Source organism: Parasteatoda tepidariorum, chromosome 4, assembly GCF_043381705.1.
Source record: "Parasteatoda tepidariorum isolate YZ-2023 chromosome 4, CAS_Ptep_4.0, whole genome shotgun sequence".
In the NCBI taxonomy this organism is placed as follows: domain Eukaryota; kingdom Metazoa; phylum Arthropoda; class Arachnida; order Araneae; family Theridiidae; genus Parasteatoda; species Parasteatoda tepidariorum.
The window spans coordinates 80,292,217-80,317,354 of NC_092207.1; the positions used below are offsets into that span (position 1 = coordinate 80,292,217).

At 30.1% G+C, this 25,138-nt stretch overlaps 4 protein-coding genes across 4 annotated transcripts; 1 reads left to right on the forward strand and 3 right to left on the reverse strand.

Annotated features, from left to right (window-relative positions):
- Window positions 1–11,649: 11,649 nt before the first annotated feature.
- Window positions 11,650–12,712, reverse strand: LOC107437891 (homologous-pairing protein 2 homolog). Its single transcript, XM_016050025.4, has one exon. It carries the CDS (start codon window positions 12,529–12,531, stop codon window positions 11,935–11,937), a length of 597 nt encoding a protein of 198 aa, XP_015905511.2. The 5' UTR covers window positions 12,532–12,712; the 3' UTR covers window positions 11,650–11,934.
- A 149-nt stretch (window positions 12,713–12,861) lies between these two features.
- LOC107437889 (malonate--CoA ligase ACSF3, mitochondrial) lies at window positions 12,862–16,018 on the forward strand. The gene has a single exon (XM_016050024.4). The coding sequence runs from the start codon at window positions 13,213–13,215 to the stop codon at window positions 14,887–14,889; it is 1,677 nt and encodes a 558-aa protein (XP_015905510.2). The 5' UTR covers window positions 12,862–13,212; the 3' UTR covers window positions 14,890–16,018.
- A 4,166-nt stretch (window positions 16,019–20,184) lies between these two features.
- On the reverse strand, window positions 20,185–21,830 carry LOC107437892 (zinc finger protein 665-like). Its single transcript, XM_016050026.4, has one exon. It carries the CDS (start codon window positions 21,828–21,830, stop codon window positions 20,430–20,432), a length of 1,401 nt encoding a protein of 466 aa, XP_015905512.2. The 3' UTR covers window positions 20,185–20,429.
- On the reverse strand, window positions 20,185–24,438 carry LOC107437893 (zinc finger protein 888-like). Its single transcript, XM_071180110.1, has one exon. It carries the CDS (start codon window positions 23,630–23,632, stop codon window positions 22,310–22,312), a length of 1,323 nt encoding a protein of 440 aa, XP_071036211.1. The 5' UTR covers window positions 23,633–24,438; the 3' UTR covers window positions 20,185–22,309.
- Window positions 24,439–25,138: the final 700 nt, after the last annotated feature.

Sequence of the window (25,138 nt, forward strand, 5' to 3'; positions counted from 1 at the left end):
AGTAACGCGTAACCATGACGGTAAGTTATTCATATTGCATTTCATAAGTAATCATAATAACAGGTATCTAGTAATCACAATAACAGGTTAGGTAATCTTAAAAAAAAAATCTTAATATTTAAAAATTCAAAAAATGAACTTTCATGCTTTGAATTTTAAAAAATTTCTGTAAGCGATGCTTGAAAACGGAGGAATATCTCACAAATTATGAAAAGACTAAACAGTTCATATTCAATACTTTTCAGCACTATTCCGTTTCGCGGCGTTGTAAAAAAATCAGCCAGCAAATGATTATTTACAATTATGCTTAATTAATTGTGTGGGTAATATCGATACTTTGATAATAGTTTTCACGGCCCTTCGAAACAGAATAGTAGCAATTTCTCAATGGAAGTAAAATTAATTCTTCCGTTATATAAAAGAGACTACTTGTAATCACTTTTTCACTTGAAATAGCAATAAATAGAGCCCAGATTTTGATGATTTAAATAAAAAAAACTGAATACGCCCTTAAAAGCAGCAAAAATGCCTTTAAAATGAAAATAGATTCCTTTGTAATTAAACAAGAATTTCAATTAAATAATTTTTTCCTAAAATTTCATATAGCATTAAATTTTATTTGAACAGTTACATTATAATAAAATGAGATTAAATTGTGATTATATTTTAAAATTAATGTTAAATACAAAATAGTTAAAAAAAAAAAAANTAGTATATGATCAATAATATATGCGAAACATTTCATTTTAGGCCAAGAACTAAGAAGAATCGCTCTTTCTGTGCAAAACCTGAAAATGGTATTACTCCCAAGACTATTACAACACTCCACAGAGATGATAAATGTGTTCGCTAGCATAGACATCTTATGTTTATTGAAAATAAATAAAGTAAAAATTCTTATATTTAACAAACTAAGCTCCACCTAATTTATTGCTGATGCAAAAGAAATTTCAAAACAAAAAGTTCTCGACAACCAAAATAACTTTTAACATCGAGTTTCCACTATTCTGTCCCACAGTTAAAGAAAATATAATCGATTACGAGTAACATGTAATCATGACGGTAAGTTATTCATATTGCATTTCATAAGTAATCATATTAACAGGTATTACAGGGTATCTGCTACATTTTAGATTTTCAAATTCATGACTTTCCATGACTAATTCCAAGAATTTTTCATAACTTAACGAAGTTATTATTTTTTCCCGACAAAAACAGAACAATAAATCTAAAAAGCATTATAATAACATTAATTGAAATGATAGGTATAACCAAAACAGTTACGCTCTGCATCTTCATATTTATAGATTTTAAATTTAGAAAACAGAGAGAAAAAAGAGTTGAAACAATAAAACAGCTGGAAAAAAATACAAAAGCAAATAGTTTTTCTTCTTTTTTTTTCTGCAGAATTATAATCTAAAGCTACTTTACTTGTTCATCGGAAAGAAATACTCCTGATTTTTCTGTTCTCATTTTGGAATTTAAAAAAATTGGTCAATGACTGGCTTGCTTCAGCTAGAATTTTAAATTGATAAAATGAAAAATAATAATAAAAATTCTGAAATCACAGAAGTTTAAAAGACAATTCACTCTAGAAATGGTTTTTTCTTTCACTTTTTGAAAGAACATCATAATTTTTAAAGAACAAGATAAAAACATTTTATATTTTAATAAAACATGACTGAGTGGGGATTTTGTTACGAATTCAGATATTCGGAACACCATGAAATTGGGGGAGGGGTGAATTCCATTTTAAAAATTAGATTTTTCGGCGACCTAAATCCATGACTTTTCATGATTTTTTTTCAAAAATAGTTAAAATCACGACATTTCATGACAAATTTTGTTGAATACCAAAATTCATGACTTTCCACGTGCGCGAACACCCTGTATCTAGTAATCACAATAACAGGTCAGGTAATCTTCAACAAAAAAAAACTTAGTAGTATTTAAAAATTCAAAAAATGAACTTTCATGCTTTGAATGTTAAAAATTTTTTGTAAGTGATGCTTGAAAACGAGGGAATACCTCACAAATTATGAAAAGACTAAACAGTTCATATTCAAAACTTTTCAGCACTATTTCGTTTCGGGGCGTTGTAAAAAAATCAGCCAGCACATGACTATTTACAATTATGCTTAATTAATTGTGTGGGTAATATCGATACTTTGTTAATAGTTTTTTACGGCCCTTCGAAACAGAATAGTAGCAATTTTTCAATGGTATTAAAATTATCTACCGTTATTCCTTACATAAAAGTGACTACTTGTAATCACTTTTTCACGTGAAATAGCAATAAATAGAGCCCAGATTTTGATGATCTAAAAAAAAAAAAAAAAAACTAAATACGCCCTTAAAAGCTGCAAAAAAAATGCCTTTAAAATGAAAATATAATCCTTTGTAATTAACCGTTTGAGTGCGGCGAAGCGCGATAGCGCTTCTCTTGTTTTGTACCGAAAATGCGGAGACGCTGCTTTTGGTTAATATAATTTTCGTAATTAACATAACAATCAGCGTTAATAAACATAATTATTAGTGTTAGTTATAACCATTTCTATTGTTCTCCAAAAAAATTACTACGTATTTCATTCCGCACTATTAGCATATATATAAGAAAACTGTTCAGCACTCAAACGGTTAAACAAGAATTTCAATTGCGACCACTCTGAGAACTACCTTTCTGGCTCTCATAAGGCCTATTCTCGAATACGGTTCACCAATTTTCTGCTGTGCCTCTGAGACCAATCTAAATAAACTTGAACAGGTCCAACTTAGTGCTGCCCGCATTATCACAGGTTTGAAACAGAGTTGCCCAGCCAACATTGCACGTTATGAAGCTAACCTTTTGCCTCTTCATACCAGAAGACAAGCCAGCCTGGTAAAATATTATAGCAAGCTCCTCAGCTTTGGACAACATAACAAGACTTCCGAATACCTCAGTAATTGGATTTTCTCCCAAAGGCTCAAGAAAAACAGTCCATTTAGCCAAATAGTTTTTCAAAACCTCCTTGTCGATAATGTAGAGCCGCACTCCCTTCACAGTTCTTTGAACCCTTCTGAAGATCTTCCAGAAGTTTTCTTCCATTTCAACCTTCCCGCTCCTGTCAATAAGAAGGAATTCCTGCCCGACCATCTAAAGCAACTGGCTCTCGAAATTATTCACTCTATTCCAAAACAAGAAGCAAAGTTTTTCACTGACGGCAGCAAAATCGATAGTCGTGCTGGTAGCGGAGTCTACATCGAGACTCCTGATGAAAAATTTTCTCTCTGCCAGCGACTTCTGCTCCGTTTTCTGAAGTGAGCTTCTGGCTATCAACAGGGGTCTGGAATTTGTTATGCAAAATGACCTTTATTTTAAAGACCTTTCGATATTCTCTGATAGCCGCAGCTCCCTGCAACATCTCAACAACCGGACCCAAATTGGCGACAAAACCAGTATTTCCATCGTAAACAACCTAAAACTCATGTCCCTCCAACATAATATTCACCTGCAGTGGGTTCCTTCTCACGTCGGTATCTATGGTAATGACTTAGCGGACAGCCTAGCTAAAGAGGGTTGCAGCCAACCGCACCCTACCTATTCTGATCTTACCTATCTTTAACTTTACTCCCTGAAGAAATCCCAGCTTCTCAGAGACTGGTTGATTCCCCCCACCCACCATTGGTACAAGGGAAAGAAGCCTGGAGCTTCTTTGACCCTTCCCTTTGAAAGGAGAGTCTACGCCACCATCTCCCGCCTAGCTACCCGCCATCTTAAAGGTTTACTATTTTCTGAGGGAACTAAAACCTACCCCCTCTGCCTTAAATGCCATCTACACCGGGCTTCCGCCGTTCACATCCTGAACTGTCTTGGTCTTCTCTGGGAAGACATTTACTCTACTCCTCTTTTGGTGTTTGATTTTCTTCAGGTCAACGGGTTCATAGATCTGGTCTGACCTCGTCAGGCCAGAAGAGGATAAGCAACAACAACAACAGAATTTCAATTTAATCATTTTTTCCTAAAATTTCATATAGCATTAAATTTTATTTGAACAGTTATATTAAGATAAAATGAAATTAAATTGTAATTATGTTTTGAAATTAATGTTAAATACAAATTTAAAAAAAAAAAAAAAAAAATTAGATACACTTTCAAACCGAACTCAGAAAACCAATTTCCGCAAGTGGAAGATTTAGATTAGCTTTTTTTAAACACTGTACCAGTTGTAAACCAACTATAACTCAAATTATTTGTCAGTGGAATGGCCTAAAGAAGTTAAAATGGGTGAAAGTTGTAAAAATGAGTTAGTACTTATGAAGATTTCAAAAAATGTCCTCAAATGGAATTTTTTCCCCCAAAACTAAAAAAAAAGCCCTAAACTAGCAAAAGTGTCCAAAAAATGCGAAATATATAAATATCGATTATAAATAAACATATATTTATTTATAATCGATTATGCATAATTCTGTTCCTTAGTGTTTCATTTTAATTTATAGCCGTCGTTGAACAGCTGACCCAATTTTTGAGTTTACGACTACTAATGTTCAAGCACGTAGCCTTGTAATTCTGAACCCAATCCAGAAAACAAGGGAACTTCTGGATCAAGTATTGGGAAAAATTTGCCTTTGTGGAGGACTCTTTGACGGAACGAACCCGCATTTGCGTCACATTGAAATGGAGACCACGAGAACCTCCCACGGTTAGCCTGATGGCAAGGAGACTCTAACCCAGGCTCCGTCTACCACTGAGAATATTTCACGTCAGCACTGTGGTCGGTGCAAGCCGGATGCGGAATTCGTATCGACAGCCATTCGTATCGAATGGGATTCTAACCTGGGTGACCTAAATGGGAGGTGAAGGCTCTATCCTCTGTGCAACCGTCGAAACACTAGGGAAGAAGGCGAGATGGAGAGCGGTAAAACTATTTTGATAGCGTATTTAATCCACCTCATTGGAAAGCGAACACTCTATCCCCTGAGCTATCGCGGCTATTCCTTAGTGCTGACTTAAATTTCTATCAAAAACATTCAAATTTAAAATATCTCTTTTTACTATACATGCCTGGAATTCAGTAATATTAATAACTGCGCAGGATACAATGAAATTTGTTTCCCCCAGAACTGAAAATATTATAAAGCTGTAATTAACTAATTTCATTGAGAAAAACGGTAAAAAAAAAATTTTTTTTTATACATCTATTTCGATTCTTATAAGTTAAAAAGGTCCGGAAAAAATCGCCATACTGTTATTGGCGCATAAATAATATTATTACGAATCAATATTAATTGTTATTAATATTTTATAAAATTGTGTTTATAAAGAAAAATGTATCTAAAAAAGCAAATTTCGCTTAATCTTACTTCAAAGGATCCATTAATTAGAGTGGAATATGGTTCCTAAAAAATATATGCCAGTCTTAATAATAAGAAAAATTCTTCAAAATTAAATTTACTAATTTTACTTTAGTGTCGAACTCTTTTAATCAAAATGTTTTTATACTATTTGAAGCGGTGAATAAAAGTACGATGTTGATTCAGGCAATTATGACCCATGTTGGTATGAATTACAAGGAGTCTCAGTACATTTCAAACAAAAATTTTGCTATAAGATTAACAATTACGTTATGTTAATAATTTAAAGGTGATTATAAGAGATCATAGGAATAAGGAATAATTATGAAGAATAAAGAATTGTCGAAAAGTAGTATTAATAAGGTAGGATATTTAAAATAATTTAAAGAAAAAAAAAAACTAGAAATTTGTCGGATATTTTTTTAGAAGATTTTATTAGGAAGAAGCTTTGATATTCATGGGTGACAATATAATTAAATAAAAAATAACCAGAATCTAAAACTGATTAAATGCCCATCAAACTAGAGAAAGATGCGCCAGTCAATCCCACAATCTAAGCCATAAGCTATGAAATTTGTTTTGAACATTTAATTTTTGAACAATTTAGCTAAAATGTCACCACAAATCCATTTCCATCCATCATAGAGAAAAAAAAAATATTTTTTCAATTTTAAATCAATTAACTCGTCCTTTGATACCTGTTAGTCAGAACTAGGGTAATATGACTTGAGTCAGAATTTACCTACATTTAGACAGAACTAGGGTAATATAACTTAAGTCAGAATTTAAACTTTTTATCTTTACACAAATGCAATTCCACCACAGATTTTAAATGATTAAATCTTTTTTTTTTTTTTTTTAAATGTAGCAATCCTAATAATTTTTGTTAAAATAACTCTAGATGTCATTTGCCCAAAGTCCAATTCTTATTAACTTTTCAAAATTCGTTTTTTTTTTTTTTTTTTTTTAAGAATTAAAAACTGGCTATAGCACACATAACATATTGTGTCATGTCCGTAACACTTAAAGCTATTAAATGTTGAAAATTTTTTAAACCAATGAAAGTTAATAAAAATTAAAGTGTCAAAATCCACCTAATACAGGTGGATTTTGCAACCATTTACAGGTATCAGAAAAATCATCCCAACGACATCGTTACCTTTACAAAAATTGTCGCCGTAAAATAGATACTTTCACAAAAATCTTCGAAGCAAAATAGGTATTTTCAAAAAAATCGTGATTAATTTTTCAAGCAAATCGATACCTTTGAAAGGCTTTCTAAAAAGAATTTTTTTTTAAAAAAAAAAACGGGATTAGTAAATTTTTATGAAACATGTGGCCCTTTTGCAGAAAAATAATTCAATACACATGCTTAATTCGTAAGTCCCATGAACATGTGCAAGTTTAATGACACGTACCCTAAGCATTTTAATTTGCATTAACACGATTTAAAAATCACATATTGTGATTCGTATTCACACGTTTTAAAAAGCATACCTTGTGATTCGTTTTCACCCGATTTATAAATCACACAATGCGATTCGTATTCACGCGATTTAAAAATCCCGCATCGCAATTCAAATTCACACGATTTAAAAATCATACATAGCGATTCGTATTCATGTGATTCAATAATCACATATGACGATTCGTATTCAAGCTATTTAAAAATCACACATTCGCGATTCGTATTCATGCTATATAAAAATCGCATATGATGGAAAGGAAGAAAATTATCTGGGATTAATTCTCAAAACTGATGAAGTTATTAACCCTAAGTGTAATACTGAGAAGTGCAAAACTGATTACTGCCCACATCTACAGCTTCTGTAGAAAGACTATTTTTCAGGATGAATTTATTATGTTCGAAAATAAGGAGCAGTCTTCTTACAAAATCATTAAATTTGCATTTAATGACCCTTAAAAGCTGCCAGGTGATAAGCAGATCAAATTATCACAGTATTTAAAATTTCTGCAAATCGTAGGAAAACCATTTAGAAATTTTTTAAACCATTTCTACGTGAGCTATTTTATTATAAATTTTTTTAGCTGTAAAAAAATGTCATCATGATAAGTACTGTAAAGCAACGTAAATTTGAATTGTAAAAAAAGTTTTTTTTTCTTCTTTTTCTTAATGGCGGGCACTTGGGGGTCGTCCCATTGGCCACAGGAATGCCAGAACTGCTACTCTCTTCTCGTTACCCAGTGGGCACCTGTGGCGAAGCCACGGCGGTGGAGAGGAAGAAACACCCATGCCCTGAACAGGATTCGAACCCGCGACCAGCGGCTCCGCAGTCAGGCACGCTAACCACTCGGCCACTAGGTCGGCTTAATTGTAAATAGTATGTGTCATGTTAAATAAATATATACCACAAAGAGTTGTAAACAAGTATCTTAATGGTTTTTTTTATTAAGGAGAAAGAAAGTTCCTTCAAAATTAATGTTTTCTTTTTTATATATAGTATCTTTACTTTTGAAGTTATTTTCTCACAGTAAATTTTGATATACAAAAATTTCTCAAAAAAATAATATATTGCTAAAACTTTTACACAAAAATGGGCATTAAATTAAAAATCCCGGATAAACTGCAAAATGCAAATAACACCAGTTTTTTTTTTTTCTCACAAAAATAACTAGAATTGCTTGATTTTTATTAACTGAGTAATCCGTTGCTAAACTCTGCAAGCATGACATTCGTAAATCGTACAATCACCCTAAAATTAAATAGAGATGCTACAAATTGATAATATATGATAACTTTTCAATCACACTATTCAACTGATATAAATGACTTTTCAGTCACATAGCGTATTAGTAATTGGAAATTCGATGCGGAACGTTACATTTTTTCTCGATGATGCATACTGCATTTAGTAAATTGAACAACAATAAATTGCAATACGCTGAATGGGTGTTTCTTCATTTAAGTTTGCAGGGCATTAGATTTCCCAGCTTATGAATTTTTTACTTTTGGATCAATTTCACATTGCAGGCAGCAAATACGCAGAGTGAAAAAAAAAATTTTTAGTTTATCATTTTAGCATCATTAAATTTACCACCAATAGCATAAATAATTAAACATAAATTTAATGACGAACAGGATTGGCAAAAATCCTAATGAATTAAAAAACGGATTTATTTGATTTAAATTGGAATTTTCTTTTTTATATTTACCCGCCAAATCATCTGTTAAAATGTATCAATAATAATTAATATTATTTAAAATTATTGATATAGCTAAAACAGTTAATAATTTTAGCAAAAAAGTTTCAATAATTATTATTTATTAAAACTTAATCACTGAAAAAAATACAATAATAGTTATTTTTGTTCAACATACTAAAACTTCAAAAACAGAGAGGCAATTTATCAGATATCCAATGAAGAGTAAATCAGTTTCGATCAGAGAAAATTAGATTTTTGCGTACTAAGTGCAAATCTTAATGGTTTCTGAGAGTAACTTCAAATATGCAAATAAATGAGGGAGAAATATTAAGTTACGAAATCAAACAAAAAATCTAACTTTCTGAATAAACGTACATTATTATTATAATTTTTTTTTACTTACTTGGATTTTTGACCCTCAAAATAGGGGGGGGGTAGCCGCAATCTAAAAATTGTAGTCCCAATAGTTTAGTCAAGAGAGCAGTTAAAAGTTTGGTCCCCTTAATGTTAATTTCCTTTTTTGCACTTTAGCAAGGGTGATTGTGAGATTCGGATCCCAGGAACCAGGTTCCAATCCCAGTCTGCTTGTCCAAGCCGCATCCAGCTTGCACCAATCACAGTGCCAACGTAAAATATCCTCAGTAGTAGACGGATCATGGGTTAGAGTTCCCTTGCCATCAGGCTAACCATGGGAGGTTCTCGTGGTCTTCCTCTCCATGTAGCGCAAATTCAGGTTAGCTCCATCAAAAAAGTCCTCCACAAAGGCAAATTTCTCCCAATACTCGATCTCGGAGTTCCCTTGTCTTCTGGATTGGCTTCAAAATTACAAGGCTACGGAGTTGAAAATTAGTAGTCGTAAACCCATAAAATTGGGTCGACTGTTCAACGACGGTTATAAAATAAAATGTCTTGAGTTAAATCATTAATAATACATATCAAAAAAATTTATGTCTTTTATATTTTCAAAACATGAAATTTTAAATTATTTATATATACAGGGTATCTGATACATTTTAGATTTTCAAACCCATGACTTTCCATGACTACTTCCAACAATTTTTCATGACTTCAGGAAGTTACTATTTTCTGGGCCAAAAACACAACAATAAATTTAAAAAAGCATTATAATAACATTAATTGAAATGATAAGTATAATCAACACTGTTATACTCTGCATGTTCACATTTATAGACTTTAAATTTAAAAAACAGAGTAAAGAAAGAGTTGAAGCAATAAAACAGCTGAAAAAAATACAAAAGCAAATAATTTTTTTCTGCAGTATTACATTCTAAAGATACTTTTCTTGTTCATCGGAAAGGACAGAAATACTCCTGACTTTTCTGTTCTCATTTTGGAATTTAAAAAATTCGCCAATGACTGGCTTGCTTCAGCTAGAATTTTAAATTTATAAAATAAAAATAATAATAAAAATTCTGAAATTACAGAAGTTTAAAAGATAATTCGCTCTAGAAATTATGCTTTTTCCTTCATTTTTTGAAAAAACACCATAATTTTTAAAGAACATGATAAAAACATTTCATATTTTAATAAAAAATGACAGTGAGTGGGGATTTTGTTAGAAATTCAGATATTCGAAACACCATGAAATTTGGGAGGGGATTCCATTTTAAAAATTAGACCAATTCGGAGACCTAAATCCATGACTTTTTTTTAAAAAATAGTTAAAATCATGACATTTCATAACTTATTTTGTTCAATATCGAAATTCATGATTTTCCAGGTACGCGGATTTAAATGAATAATTATGTATGTATAAGTTTACTTTTATCTCTTAATCACATTTACTATTCTACCAAAAAAATATTTACAAATGAATGAGATCCTAAGTATAAATTTTCTAATATTTATAAATAAAACAAACAGGAATTTTCATACATGTTATCGACGATTTCTTGAAGCTTCTGGACCTTGGATTTCTGGATCACGGTTAGCGAAAATTTTCCCGGAGCACAATCATTTCTGATAATCATGAATGCAACATACTTTTATAAAATGAAAAATCTTTTTGTGAAGACAAAATTTTAATTAAAATCCTTTCAACAAGAAATAGAAAAATAGACAATAGAATTTTTTTTAGCCATTAACATATAAACAAATAATTTACACAATCAACATATTTTTAAATATTTTAGCATTATTTGAAAAAGGCAACTATAAAAAAAGAACATACCGGAAATGTAACTTATAAAAATGAAATTATTATAATGTATAAAGGAAAGCTAAGTATTAACATAATTGAAGCACACAGGTTCCAATATGTCAATTATGAATTTGATTTAAATTATACTTTGTATAATTAAAAAATTTCAAATTTGTCAACCGTTTATTTATATTTGCTTTAATGCAAACCTGGTAATTTTAAAAATTACAAATTTTAATATAAAAATATTAGAAAAATTCCTTTTCTTAAATAAACACAATGTGGAAATGATGTTATAAGCTATCTTAATGTAAATCAATACTTTGTAATAAAAATAAGCCTGGCATGCCACGATGTTAGATCAATATATCCAAAAATCTGCAGTTGAACTAACATTAAGTTTGGCATAAAAAAAACTGTTAAGATTTAATAAATAAAAGTATAGCAAGTAATTTTTCAGAAATATTTAAAAATCGGTGTCAGTGCGAGAACCAGCACCAAATTCTGGTGACAATCACAGAGTAAAATGCAAGAAACTAAACGGGAAAAGAGACGAACTCAAACACAAAATATAACTTGTAACCACTCTTTAGCAAGCTATTACATATTTTTTATTTATAAATTTTTGCAAGTATAAGAATGATGACTACAGCTGGCACAAATAGTTACCAATATGGAACTAATTTTAAAGAGATTCAAGAAAAAATCGATAAAGAAATTGTCCTCAGTTTTTTAGAACAAAACTGTTACTGCATATATGTATATTTTAACCCATTGCGGTTCATTTGCTGTATCAACTGTAAGTAAACGATTCATAACCCTAACCTTAAAATAAGATATTAATAATAATTCTTTAATAATATATATGTTTTGAAATTGATATTTTTCACAGTATTAAATTACGGGATGAATACATTTTCACAAATATTACTAGATCACATATTACAACTTTTCAATGCATAATTTAATTCAGCATACATTAAATTAAAATATTTTTTTTCTTTTCAATCTGCTCCAGTTTTAATTTTCTAAAACATGTGAATTTCTCACTGTTCAAAAGCTGACTGGGCTCTACATTATATGAATGTGAGTGTAAATTCTAGTATATACATAAATAGCTGAATAGTGCAATGAATTTAATAAAATCTGTCTTTGAATAATATAAAGAATATTTATAATGTTGGGAAGTATACTTTTCCATTTGCAAAAATAAAAAATGCATCAAATATATTTTAATGAACAGAAACTATTACATTTTATAAAAGTTATTCTAATCATCAATCTACTTCAATTCCAATTTCTTCATACAATTGTTTTTTACCTTTTGGGTAACCTTCTAGTATGGCATCTAACATATCACTCGCTAAACGCTTTCTTTTCTGTAACTCTTTCGAGCATTTCACTTTATTTTTCATCAGAGTTTCTTTTTCTTCTGGACCAATTCGAGATGTATTCGATTCTAAACTTTGTAATTTACTCATTAGTTGAGGAATTTCCTTTTTAGCCTCATTTAGTTTTAATTCAGCAGTTTCAGTAGTCATACTTTTGTTCAGGCCATTTAATGAACTTTCGGCTGCTTTAAGCTGTTGTTGAAGTTCATTCAAAGTGTTAGTCAGCTGGATTATGTCTGAATCCATTTTCTTAAGGTCAACGTTTTCAAACTCAGAAAATTCCTTTTGATCAACAAAGTAAATCTTTTGTTTGCCATACATTTTTTCTCGGATTTTACCTTCACTTACAAGATGATCTAAAGCTTTTAGAACAACAGTTTTACCTATTTCTTTGTGTAAATTATTAAAAATATCAATAGCACTATAAGGCCTGTTTTGTTGAACCATATAATCTAAAACTTGTTTGTTAGGATTTTTACTCATTTTATAAATCTATGTTTAGTCCACAATTTAAATTTAATCCATAAAAGATTCGAAAGAATAATGTTTTCAATTTAGAGGCGGGAAACATTTGAAAAGTTTCGGTTTCTCATTCTTTCCTTTACTTCAGTTCACCAGCACCGATCGCAATGTTTGGAATAAATCATCAAAACCATTTATAATCACTATGATTCGAAATATGATGTGTTAATATTATATTGTTAAGCTATTTTTACTTTAGGTATGGTTTGTATAAAATTTTGTTTCTTCTTGTATAAAATTGTTTAGTTCAAAACGTTTCACTATAACTTTCACTTTTTATTTATTTACTTACGTCTGCTAGCCTTGGCCAGGATTTCTACTTTTTATTTTTATCATGCCATCTACTTAGATTTTATTTAAACTTCTATTTATCTACTTAATTGAATTTGCTTCAGTAACAAAATAAATCACCTGTGCCAATGCTAATATTTACTTTTAATTTCAAGCTGTAAAGATAAATAAATAAGATAAATTTTCTTCGTTTAGTTAACTTATAAGTTATCTCTTTCTTGTTATATATTTTATTGAAACTGTGATATAAGTATATCGGTCGCTGATAAGATCTTATCAATATTTAAATACCTCTTTCGTTGTATTATTAAAAGGATTATTTTGTATTCAAATAATTCATTTGAATTAAAAATGAGCACATTTCTTCGCTATTTTTCATGTAGTGGAAAAGACAGAATTCTTTCCACTTACAGACGTTACTCGAAACAAAATTTTAAACCATTTTATGAGAGCTTATTTGAACATTCCCAAAACGTTGCTGTTTATGATACTCATGGAGCCTATAAATACAATGACATTTTATCTGCAAGCTATTTAATAGCACAAAAGATCAAAAAAATATTACCTGCTCAATCTGGTGAGCGTGTTTCTTTCCTTTGCACTAGTGATGCTACATATGTATCAGTGTTTTTAGCATGCTGGATCACTGGTAATGCTGCTGTCCCCTTATGCCCAAGTCATCCAGCCGCTATGCTAGAATATTATGTTGAAAATTCAGAAAGCAAATTAGTTATTGCCAATGAAAAATATATAGATCCTATGCAAAATATAGCAACAAAATTAAAATCCTCTTTTCTTTGTGTTGATAGAGATGTGTTTGCATCAACATCTTCCGTTAGTAAATCAGATTTGTTAAAATCAGAATTTTTTTCGTGGGATTCTTCTTTCCAAAATAAAAGAGCACTTATTATTTATACTAGTGGTACCACAGGTCGTCCAAAAGGAGTTGTTTTAACTCATGGTAACCTATTCTCACAGATATCTGCTGTTGTCAAGAGCTGGGAGATTGATTCCAAAGATTCAATTTTGCTTTCTCTTCCTTTGCACCATATTCATGGTATAATGAATGGTTTTCTCTGTCCTTTAAGATCTGGAGGTACACTAGTTATGCAACCTAAATTTGATGCACCTGAAGCATGGAAGTATTTTCTTAACCTGGATAGTACAAAACCTCGTGTTAACCTGTTTTTTGCAGTCCCAACCATGTATGCTAAATTACTTCAAGAATACAATAACAGTGGTTATAATGAAAGCTCTTCCAGAGACAAGTGTTTAAAAACAATGAGATTAATGTCATCTGGTTCTTCTTCGCTTCCCGTACCAGTTTTTCAACGCTGGGAAAGTATCACCGGTCATACTCTGCTCGAAAGATTCGGAATGTCTGAAATTGGTATGGCCACTTCTAATCCTCTGAGAGGTTTAAGAATGCCTGGTAGTGTAGGTAATCCTTTGCCTGAAGTGGAGGTTAAAATTGTTAAACCTGGTGAAGCTTCTGAATCAAGTGACTTAGTTATAGGAAATGATAAAGAGGTTAAAATACAACCTGGTTGCGAAGGGAAATCTGGTGAGCTTATGATAAGAGGTCCTAATGTTTTTAACGAGTATTATAATAGACCAGAAGCCACTGCTGAATCTTTTACAAAAGACGGTTGGTTTCAGACGGGTGATACAGCATGTTACGAAAAAGGAGGTTTTAAGATACTTGGAAGAACATCTGTTGATATTATCAAAAGTGGTGGATACAAGATAAGTGCTTTGGAAGTGGAATCTTGTTTGCTTCGTCACCCTGATATTAAAGAATGCACTGTTTTAGGTATTGATGATGATGTTTGGGGTGAAAGGGTAGCAGCTGTTCTGATGTTTAATGAAGGAAAACACATTGCAAATGATGAGCTCCGAGCTTGGTGCAAGAGTTACATAGCAGGATATGCTGTTCCAACTGTCATAAAAAATGTGAAAGAAATTCCACGGAATGTTATGGGAAAAGTTAATAAAAAAGAACTGAGAAAAGTTTTTGATTCACTTTAATGTAATAAAGAGTCAAAAATTCTTATTACTTTTCCGTGCCATAGAAAAAACGAACAAACAAGAGTTAACAAAAATTCTTGTTTCAGTTTAGTGTAATTTTTAATTGAGATTTTATTGATTACCTCAGATTTGTTGTTTGAAACATATAGATGTGTTTATAACTTTTGAAAAATAACCATTGATTTGTTTGCAATGGTAGTTTTTCATATTACTTGTACTTAATTTTTTTTAAATATTTGCTTATAGTATATTTTTTTATTGTATAATAAAGAACAATTATTTTTTATAAAGTTAATCACCGAGAATCAATCATCAGTTGTATTTTATATGCTTGTTTCGAGGAAAGGTCCATTTTGACAATATTTAATTATTGATAGATTTTATGTTCTTAAATTCTCAACTGAAAGCCATTTTATATACTAGTTATTTAACATCAAAATTTTGCACGAAATTATTTTAATAATCTTTTTTAATGCATTTGATGCCTTAATCTGGTTATTTTTCTGTTCAAACTTCATATTACTATTTATTTTTATTTACTTTTTTTATGTAAGGAGTTTATTATAAAAAGTTTGCTTAAGATGATGTGGTGCTGTCTTTCTTGAAAGATTCTCAAAAATCTTTTCGGTTTTGCAGATCAATCAAAATTTTTAAAAGAAATTTTCTGAATCTGTTTAGGTCTTAAACATTCATCATGTTTCTTGTTTATTACATAGTTTTTAAATGAAAAATCTTTTCATGTAAAAAATTCATAAATTGACTTTTTAGATAAAAACAATATTTTTATCTAAAAATATTTTTATCTAAAAAACAATATTTTTATCTAAATTTAGGTTATAAATTTAGTAGAAAATAAGTCTAAAATATAAGTGTTCAAAAATCTTACTTTTTTCTTGTGTTCATGTTTTTGTTAATCAGACAATGAGATTATTTAAAAATGAAATTTGTACTCAATTATTTTTAAAATATATATTTATTTAAATTTTACTTCTTATTTAAACTAGTCAGTTTTTGTTTGTTTAATTTTGAATGAATAATTTCTATTTTTGTCAATTAAGTTTTATTGTTGAAGCATGTGATTTTACCACATTTTGATGTTGGAGATAAATAAAGAAATCTTTCCAATTTTTTTCTGTGTGTGTGCATACATATATACCATGCCAAATCAACCAATGGTCAAAATGTCGTCTTTTAAACTTTTGACTCAGAGATAAAACTAACAGATTCGATAAAAAATACAAAAATTCTCACTTTTTTTAAAAAATTTCATACATTTCAAACAGCTGTGACTTGAGAACTATTTGGCCCCAGAGAGTTAAATTTTATGTCATTTTGTTCAGTTTTTGAAGATATTTTATAAAATATGCATTAAAATAAATTTTTTTTAAAAATTACATTTTAATGAAATTTTTATAATTTTTTTTCCAAAAAAATATTTTATTTAATTCTTTTTAGCAATTTTCGTGCCAAATTTCAATATGGTAATCCTTTGGAATCATAATGAAAAAAAAAATTTTTATTAAACATTGACATAAACCAGATAGTTCAGACACATAATATGCTATTGAGGAACAGATCAGGTAAAAAGGTAGACTATTCATATATATATATATATAGCAGTGCTTTCATCACAGAAAAAAAATGGGTGAGAATTTCTCACCCTTTCTCAAAAACAGGGTGAGATTTCAAAAAGTTAAGTGAGATTTCTAAAAACTAAAAAAACACAAAAACTCTTGAAAAAAAATCATTTCTTTAATTATAATACATTTTTAACGTCTTCTATTTTTTAAAGCATTGAATATTTTTGGTGCATCATCATAGAAGATTTTGCCTTTACAAGGTATTTGTCCATCTTACATAAGTGCATAAAAAATTTGAACGTCTTACATGAAGAAACCTTACCTACGGTAAACAAGAGGTTGCAGAGAAATGTGTTCTGAAAAGGGTTCCGTGTTTGTGTTCTGTAGTTCGAAAAGGTTATGAACAGTACTGGTAAATAGGGAAGCTAGATAATGGGGCAGATGTTGAAAATAATTAAGGATCCAGGAAGAAAAGTGAAACAGATTTCATTCTAAATGGCGTAATTCGAAGCCTTTTCCAAAATGCGAGAAATTCGTGAGTTTTGAAATTGATTTATAGAATGCGCGAATTTCTCGCGGTAATAATTTTTTAATGCGAGAAAAGGAAAAAATATGCGAGATTCTCACGCTGTAGTGAAAACACTGTATATAGGCATGATCATACATATATATACACGATCATATATAGTTTGTCTAAAATAAAAACTCCCCTAGCCATTCGTCTGGACCCGTGGTGGTGAATATGGCAATGAGGTATAACTATTTCAAGTAGGGGTGTGGGGTCACTGTTTAGGACAGGTTTTGGCTCGGGTCGACGAGAGAAAGGGAATCTTTATCTTCGGTCTACTGTGTTAGCTCAAGAGTAAAGAGACGCGACCCTCCCTGAAATGTGCTATTCTTGTTTCCATAGCCTCAGACTTAATAGCAGGGGGAGTTCTTACCATAGACAAACTATACATGTATTTTCCTGACACTTTTAGCAATGAAAATAGACAAATCTTATTTATTAAAAGAAAATCATTTTTTTGTCTATTAAAATAAAATATTAAATTGTTATAATATTCAAAATGTTATTTCAAATTTGATACTTTTGTTTTGGAGGGTAAAAAGAAGAATAAGAGGTTAAATTTTATGTCGTATGAATTTTAAATCAGACTCTTGACATTTGGACAAATTTGAAAAAAAATTTCTCCTTCAATACACAACTTTCTCATCAAACTTTCAAAGAAAGTGAAGAGGGATTTGTGAATTTATTTACTTTAAAAAATGTATATTACATAATTTTTTTTTAACTTTTAAAAAAATAATTTAAGAACTTTAGTACCTATATCCCGGTGTTATAAGTTGACCGGTATTTAATCCCCCAAAATTTTACTAAAATCAGGGAATCTACTCGTACAATGGTAATAAAGTCGGACTGAAATATTGATAAATTATAAGCAATGAGATAGGTATGAATAAATCTGTATCAATTTAACCCGTTCCAAACCATTTTTAATAAGTTTGATGATACTATTAAATTTGAATTTTCTCTCATCAGATTTTCTTTACATATAAAAATATCTTATAGAATCATTACTTTAAATTGCGTTCAGAAAAAAATTATCTTGCTTTATTTGAAGGGGTGCCTCATAACATCTTAATTTGAGAGTGAATGTATCATATACAGAGAGAACGATGTGATATATTTTTTAACTTGAAGAAAGTTTTTTCTTCTTAATAATTCTTGAAATTTCAAAAATGTTTAATTTTAGTTGATTAATACACCTGACACACTAGAAATTTGCTATCACGTAATCAAAAGTAGGGGGTCGACTTACACACTGGGATTTATAGTATATATTTAGTTAACTTTTATAAACATAATTAAGTTTGAAATCTATTATTAAAAATTAATCGTAANTCTTCTTAATAATTCTTGAAATTTCAAAAATGTTTAATTTTAGTTGATTAATACACCTGACACACTAGAAATTTGCTATCACGTAATCAAAAGTAGGGGGTCGACTTACACACTGGGATTTATAGTATATATTTAGTTAACTTTTATATTATTAAACTTAACTTTTATATTATTAACTTTTATATCTATTATTAAAAATTAATCGTAAGACTGTGTTTTAACTGTTTTATAGTATTCTGTGTAAGACTGTGTTTTAACTGTTTTATCATGCATACAAATACATGATTCAAACTGATACAAAACAGATCATTATAAATTACAGAAAAACAGGCAAAAATAAACAAGTTAAAATATTTACTTAATATTTTTTTTAATTTCTGTTTAAAAAAGGACAAAAACTAAAAATTACACTTTTTGTGTTTTAAGGATAGGGCCCACAGTAAATTTTAACTTAGGTCACTTAAAAATTATGCTTGTCCTTGATTAACAATAAAGATGAACTAGTTTTAGAAAAATAAGTTAAACTATGAGTTCAGATATGTAGAATTCTACAACTTCAGTTCACAAGGCTTTAAATGGAAATGCTTCTATATGTGGCAATAATATATTAAAAAAGAAATAATAATAAAAATTCTTAGACCTAGGCCATAAATGTTTCAAGAAAAATAAAAAGTTATTTATTCACATACATATAGTTAAAGCTGACAACCTTTGTAAGTTAACCTCTATTATCAAGAATCATATTGCATAAAAAAGTGTAACTGGACCACCACCTGTCTGTCTTTTATATTGATCACTGAAACAGTAATTCGAATTTGTATATGTGTGATATTAAATCCAATTTTAAACCTTTTGTAAATTGTTCAACAAAAATTATTTTATGAGATTTTCTATGTAATCATGTATTAGAATTTGCATGGATTTGTTAAATACTATTAGAAACTAACCATCAGTTTGTAAGCAGACATAACAAAATATAGTTGAATATAATGTTAAGTTTTTAACTACATATATCATCTGCACTGTCTTTTAAGAAATTATATATAATAAATATCTTTCATAGATTACTAACAAAATATGCATATTTATTTACTTTCTTTATGCATATTTATTTGTTTTCTAATCAGTTCCAAATTCAATTTATTCTACAAATTCTAGTATGTATATTCTGATTATTAATTTCATTTATGATATACGGGACAAATTAATAAAGAAAATTTTAAAATCATGTTAAAAATTTAAATGCATTAATTTTTATTGTGATTAGTAATATAAAAAATAGAGTAACATAATATAAGAAATGATAGAAAAACACAATGAAAAATTTTTTTTTTTTCAAATGGCAGGCACTGAACATTATTCAACTTAGAAGATGCTGGAATTGTTACTCATTTCACGTTTCCCAGTGGGCACCTGTGAACCAAAGTCACGCCACACTGCCCCAAACCTGTTTATAGGGTTGATCATATTCACACACAACAGAAGACAACACATAGAGAAACTCCATGACCAGAGCAGGATTCAAACCCGCAAACAAGCGCGCTAACAGCTCAGCTACCTGGCTGACACACAATGACTATTCCTCTGTATAAATTGACCACCTGTCTAAGGTGACCACTAAAACAATGTACTGTAAATGTTTAAATTACGTAGGTTTCTATTTAAAAACTGATGTTGCTCATCAGTCTCTTTTAAAACAGACACTTACACTTAAATCTATTTTATTTTAAAAATTTCTTAGAAATTTTATTATCCAGCTTCTGGTGTCTTTTTTTATTAAAAAACTGACCTTTTTAGTAAGAATCACACATGTTTTTTAAAATAGAATTTATTTGCACAAGATTTACTTAAATACATTAGATGAAAAAGGTCTCTATTGAATATGACATAAGTAAATGTTTATTTAAATGAATAGTTTGCAATTGTTGTTCAACACTGCATTAAAAAGATTCTTCTCTAATATCAACAATATTTTTCCTTTAAACTCTTCTTCTGACAGAGAATTTGTGATACAAACTGCATAAAAACAGAAAGATTGCATAACAATAAGATTTCCTTCAAGTATGAAGACGAGAATGCTTAATTAAACTTTTTTTCTGGGTGAATGTTTTATCACATACATCACACGAGAAAGGCTTTATTCCAGTATGAGAAATAGCGTGTGCTGTTAAATTTCTTTTGTGTGTGAATGTCTTATCACATAAACTGCATGAATAAGGTTTTTCTCCGGTATGAATACGAAAGTGTTCTTTCAAAGTTCTTTTCCTAGTGAATGTCTTATTACATACACTGCATGAATGAGGTTCAGTATGAAGAAGGCAGTGTTTATTTAAATGAGTTTCCAGTGTGAACGTTTTATTACACACACTGCATGAATATGGCTTTTCCAAAGCATGAACAAGAGAGTGTTTATTTAAAGTTCTTTTTTGTCTGAATGCTTTATCACATACATTGCATGGATAAGGTTTTTCTCCCGTATGAATGAAAGAATGTTCAGTTAAAGTTCGTTTCTCTGTGAATGCTTTATCACATACACTGCACAAATATGGTTTTTCTTCAGTATGAACAAGGGAGTGAGTAGTTAAATTTCTTTTGTGTTTAAATGTTTTAAAACATACATTGCATGAATAAAGCTTTTCACCAGTATGAACAAGAAGGTGTTCATTTAAATTTCTTTTTGATGTGAAATTCTTATCGCATACACTGCATGAATAAGGTTTTTCTCCAGTATGAACGAGAGAATGTTTGTCTAAATTAGTTTTCAGTGAGAACATTTTATTACACACACTGCACGAATAAGGCTTCTCTCCGGTATGAACAAGGTAATGTTTTTTTAAGCTAGCTGTCTGTGTGAAAGTTCTTTCACAAACACTGCATGAATAAGGTCTTTCTCCAGTATGAATAAGAGAGTGCCTAATTAAATGACATTTCTTAGCAAATTTTTTTTCACACACACCGCATGAATATAGCTTTTCCCCAGAATGAATAAGATAATGTCTTTTTAAAGTGTCTGAAAGTTTGAATGTTTTCTTACAAACACTGCATGAATAAGGTCTCTCTTGATTATGAGCAAGACTATGCCTTTTTAAATGAAATCTTTTTGTATAAGACATATTACACACACTGCATGAATAAAGCTTTTCTTTCGTATGAACAAGAGAATGTTCATTCAAATGACTTCTCTCCATGAATGCTTTTTTACATACATTACATGAGAAAGGTTTTTCTTTAGTATGAAAAATGGAGTGTCGATTGAAATTTGATTTCTGTCTGAATGTTTTATCACACACGTTGCAATAATAAGGCTTCTCTCGAGTATGTATTCGAGAGTGTTCATTCAAATTTCCGTTATGTAAGAATGTTTTATCACATACACTACATTTATATGGTTTATCTAAAGTACGAGTTATAGATTGTTGATTTAAACTTGCTTGTACTGTGATTATTTTATCGCACATATTGTGTTAATAAAATTTCTATCTATTGTGAACAATTTTTTTTTATTCCCTGTAAAAAAAACCTTGCTTTAAGATTATTGCACAAGGATTTTCTGAATAAAAGATAAACCACAATCGGAATATAAATTTTGTTCTTTAGTATAATATTTAAAATATGTTTATTCCGAAATGTTTACTACAAGAAACTAATGAGCATAATTTTTTTAATTTGGTTTTGAAGGAGAAAAGAATGTAATTTTGGATGTGAAAGTTCATTCACACTTAGCTTTTATAATATCTAAGATATCCACTATATTAAATTACAAAGATTATCATGACTATGACAAGCTGATATTGTGATGTTAACTCACCGAGACTGAGGTACAAAAATAACGTTAACTCTCTCCTTTATAAATATTATTATGCTCATCATAAATATGCTAATTGAATCTCTTTTTCTATGTAAAGATTTATCACCTACACAGTACGTAAGATTTTTCTCAACTATGAAGAAGAGAGTGCTTATTTAAACTTCTTTTCTGCGAGAAACTTTTATCACATACTCTGCAAGAATAAGGTTTTTCTCCTGTATGAACAAGAAAGTGTTTAGTTAAATGATCTTTAAGGGAGAATTTCTTAGCACATACACTACAAGAATAAGGTTTTTCTCCTGTATGAACAAGGGAGTGTGTTTTTAAATTACTTTTCTGAGAGAAAGTCTTATTACATACACTGCATCTATAAGGCTTTTCTCCTGTATGAACACTATTATGTACAGTTAAACTTCTTTTCTCAGTAAAAGATTTATTACAAATACTACATGAATAAGGTTTCTCTTCAGAATGAATAAGAGAGTGTTTAATTAAACTACCTTTTTGGGTGAATGTTTTGCCACATACATTGCACGGATAAGGTTTTTCTCTGGTATGAACAAGAGAGTGCTCACTTAAACTACTTTTTCGTGTAAATGTCTTATCACATGCACTGCATGAATAAGGTTTTTGTCCAGTATGAATAAGAGAGTGTGTGTTTAAATTAGTTCTCTGAGAAAATGTTTTATCACATACACTGCATTTATAAGGCTTTTCTCCAGTATGAACAAGATAATGTTCATTTAGACTTCGTTTCTCTGTGAAGGATTTATTACAAACATTACAAAAATGAGGCTTTTCGCCCGTATGGATAAGACAGTGTCGAATTAAACTAGATTTTTTTGTAAAAGACTTATTACACACTCTGCATGAATGAGGTCTCTCTTTCGTATGAATCAGAGAGTGTTCATTTAAACTTCTTTGGTGTATGAATGTTTTATCACACACAGTGCATGCATATGGTTTTTTGCCAGCATGAACAAGAGAGTGCTTTACTAATTGAATTTTCTGTGAGAATGTCTTCTCACATACACTACATGAATAAGATTTTTCTCTAGTATGAACAAGAAAGTGTCTAGTTAAGTTAAATTTTTTTATAAAAGATTTATTACACACACTGCATGAATGAAACTTTTCTTGAGTATGAATAAGAGAGTGTTCATTTAAAGTACTTTTCTGTGTGAATGTTTTATTACATACATGACATGCATACGTTTTTTTACCAGAATGAACAAGTGAGTGTTCATTCAAATAAATTTTCTCAGAGAAAGTTTTATTACACACACTGCAAGAATAAATCTTCTTTTCAGTATGAACAAGAGAATGTTTCTTAAAATTTTCTTCATGTAAAAATGTTTTATCACATATACTGCATACATAAGGTTCATAAACAGTATCAATAAGATCATGGGAATTTAAACTGGCGTTCAATGCAAATGTTTTATCACACATATAGCATGAATAAGGATGTTCTTTAGAATAAAATACAATTTGTTAAGCTTGATACATGTATGAATGCCTCAGAATTATCACTGTAGCAAAAGGGAGAGTGCTTGTTTAAATAAAATTTTTTGTTTAAGACTTTTCACATATATAGCATAAGCAAGGCTTCTCTACAGTTTAAAGATTACAGTTTATACAGATACAGATGTATAGTTTAAACCACTTTTCTACCGCTGACATGATGATATTTGTTGAATTTCGACATTCTTTTAAACTTTAAAGTGATTTGTTTTAAAATAATCCTTTAGTGAAATTATTGCAAAATAATCTTTTAGTGAAATTATTGCAAACACTTCGTGAAAATCAAGTTCTTATCCACTCAGAACATGAATACTGTTTATTGTCAGATTAAACAGTAATAATTTAATTTAAATTACATTTGCTTGCATACGTTTGTTCGAGAATCCATTGAGGTAATATTTTTTTGCTATAGAATTAAAAGAAGAGAGTAAGCTCAATTGTAGAAAAGTTTTTGGTCTAACCTGAAGATGATAGATGAGATATCCTCAACATTAAGAATGAATGTGCATCAGTCAATAATTACAAACAAAGACTGATTAAAAAATGATTTAATTAAAAAAGAAATGATATCACTAACAAAATTCATTCAGAGCAAATACGAAATTTATTTACTTATTACCATGGAGTCTAGAGTATAAGGGTCCATGCTCATTACTTAGGAATTTTACCAGTATGATAGCTTTGCTGCTTTTAGCTTACGTAGAAGAACTGATTTATGGATTGTGTTTTCTACACCAGAGAGCTTGGCCGCCTATACTTCCGGATCATTGTTTGTTGTGTGTTCTGAAGCCATTTGACTCACCACATTATCATTGTGTTATGAGACTATCTTGAGTATAGTATTTCTTGCATTCATGTATTTGTTAACTGATTTATTATTTGTGTTTAAAAGATTGTTGTTGTAGTTAATTTACGTCGCACTAGAGCTGCACAATGAGCTATTGGCGATGGTCTGGGAAGCATCCCTGAGGATGATCCGAAGACAAGCCATCACAATTTTGATCCTCTGCAGAGGGGATGGCACCCCTGCTTCGGTAGCCCAATGACCTGCACGCGAAGTCGTGCACTTTACGGTAGAACAGTTTAACGAGGACCAATACCGCACACCCTCGGTCCCTACGCAGATTGATCCAAGTGGTCACCCACCCGCACACTGACCGCAGCCAGTGATGCTTGACTTCGGTGATCTGCTGGGAACCGTGTCTTAACGATCAGTCCACTGCGGGACGTGTTTAAAAGAAAAATCATAATAAGAATCGTCATTTGAAGATCTGTCGTCAGGGGCGGATTAAGCGTACGCAGGGCCCTAGGTCGTTAAAATTTTTGGAGCCCTTAGATTAAATTTTTTTCTCGTATATTTTTTATTTATTCATGTATAAAAGTATTTATACATCTTAACATTTAAGAAAGCATATTTAAAATTAAAATAAATAA

Coding starts and splice junctions, on each gene's coding strand:
- LOC107437892 (XM_016050026.4), bottom strand. CDS start 21,830: ATGTGCGATAAAATAATCACAGTACAAGCAAGTTTAAATCAACAATCT.
- LOC107437889 (XM_016050024.4), top strand. CDS start 13,213: ATGAGCACATTTCTTCGCTATTTTTCATGTAGTGGAAAAGACAGAATT.
- LOC107437893 (XM_071180110.1), bottom strand. CDS start 23,632: ATGTGTGATAAAACATTTGCATTGAACGCCAGTTTAAATTCCCATGAT.
- LOC107437891 (XM_016050025.4), bottom strand. CDS start 12,531: ATGAGTAAAAATCCTAACAAACAAGTTTTAGATTATATGGTTCAACAA.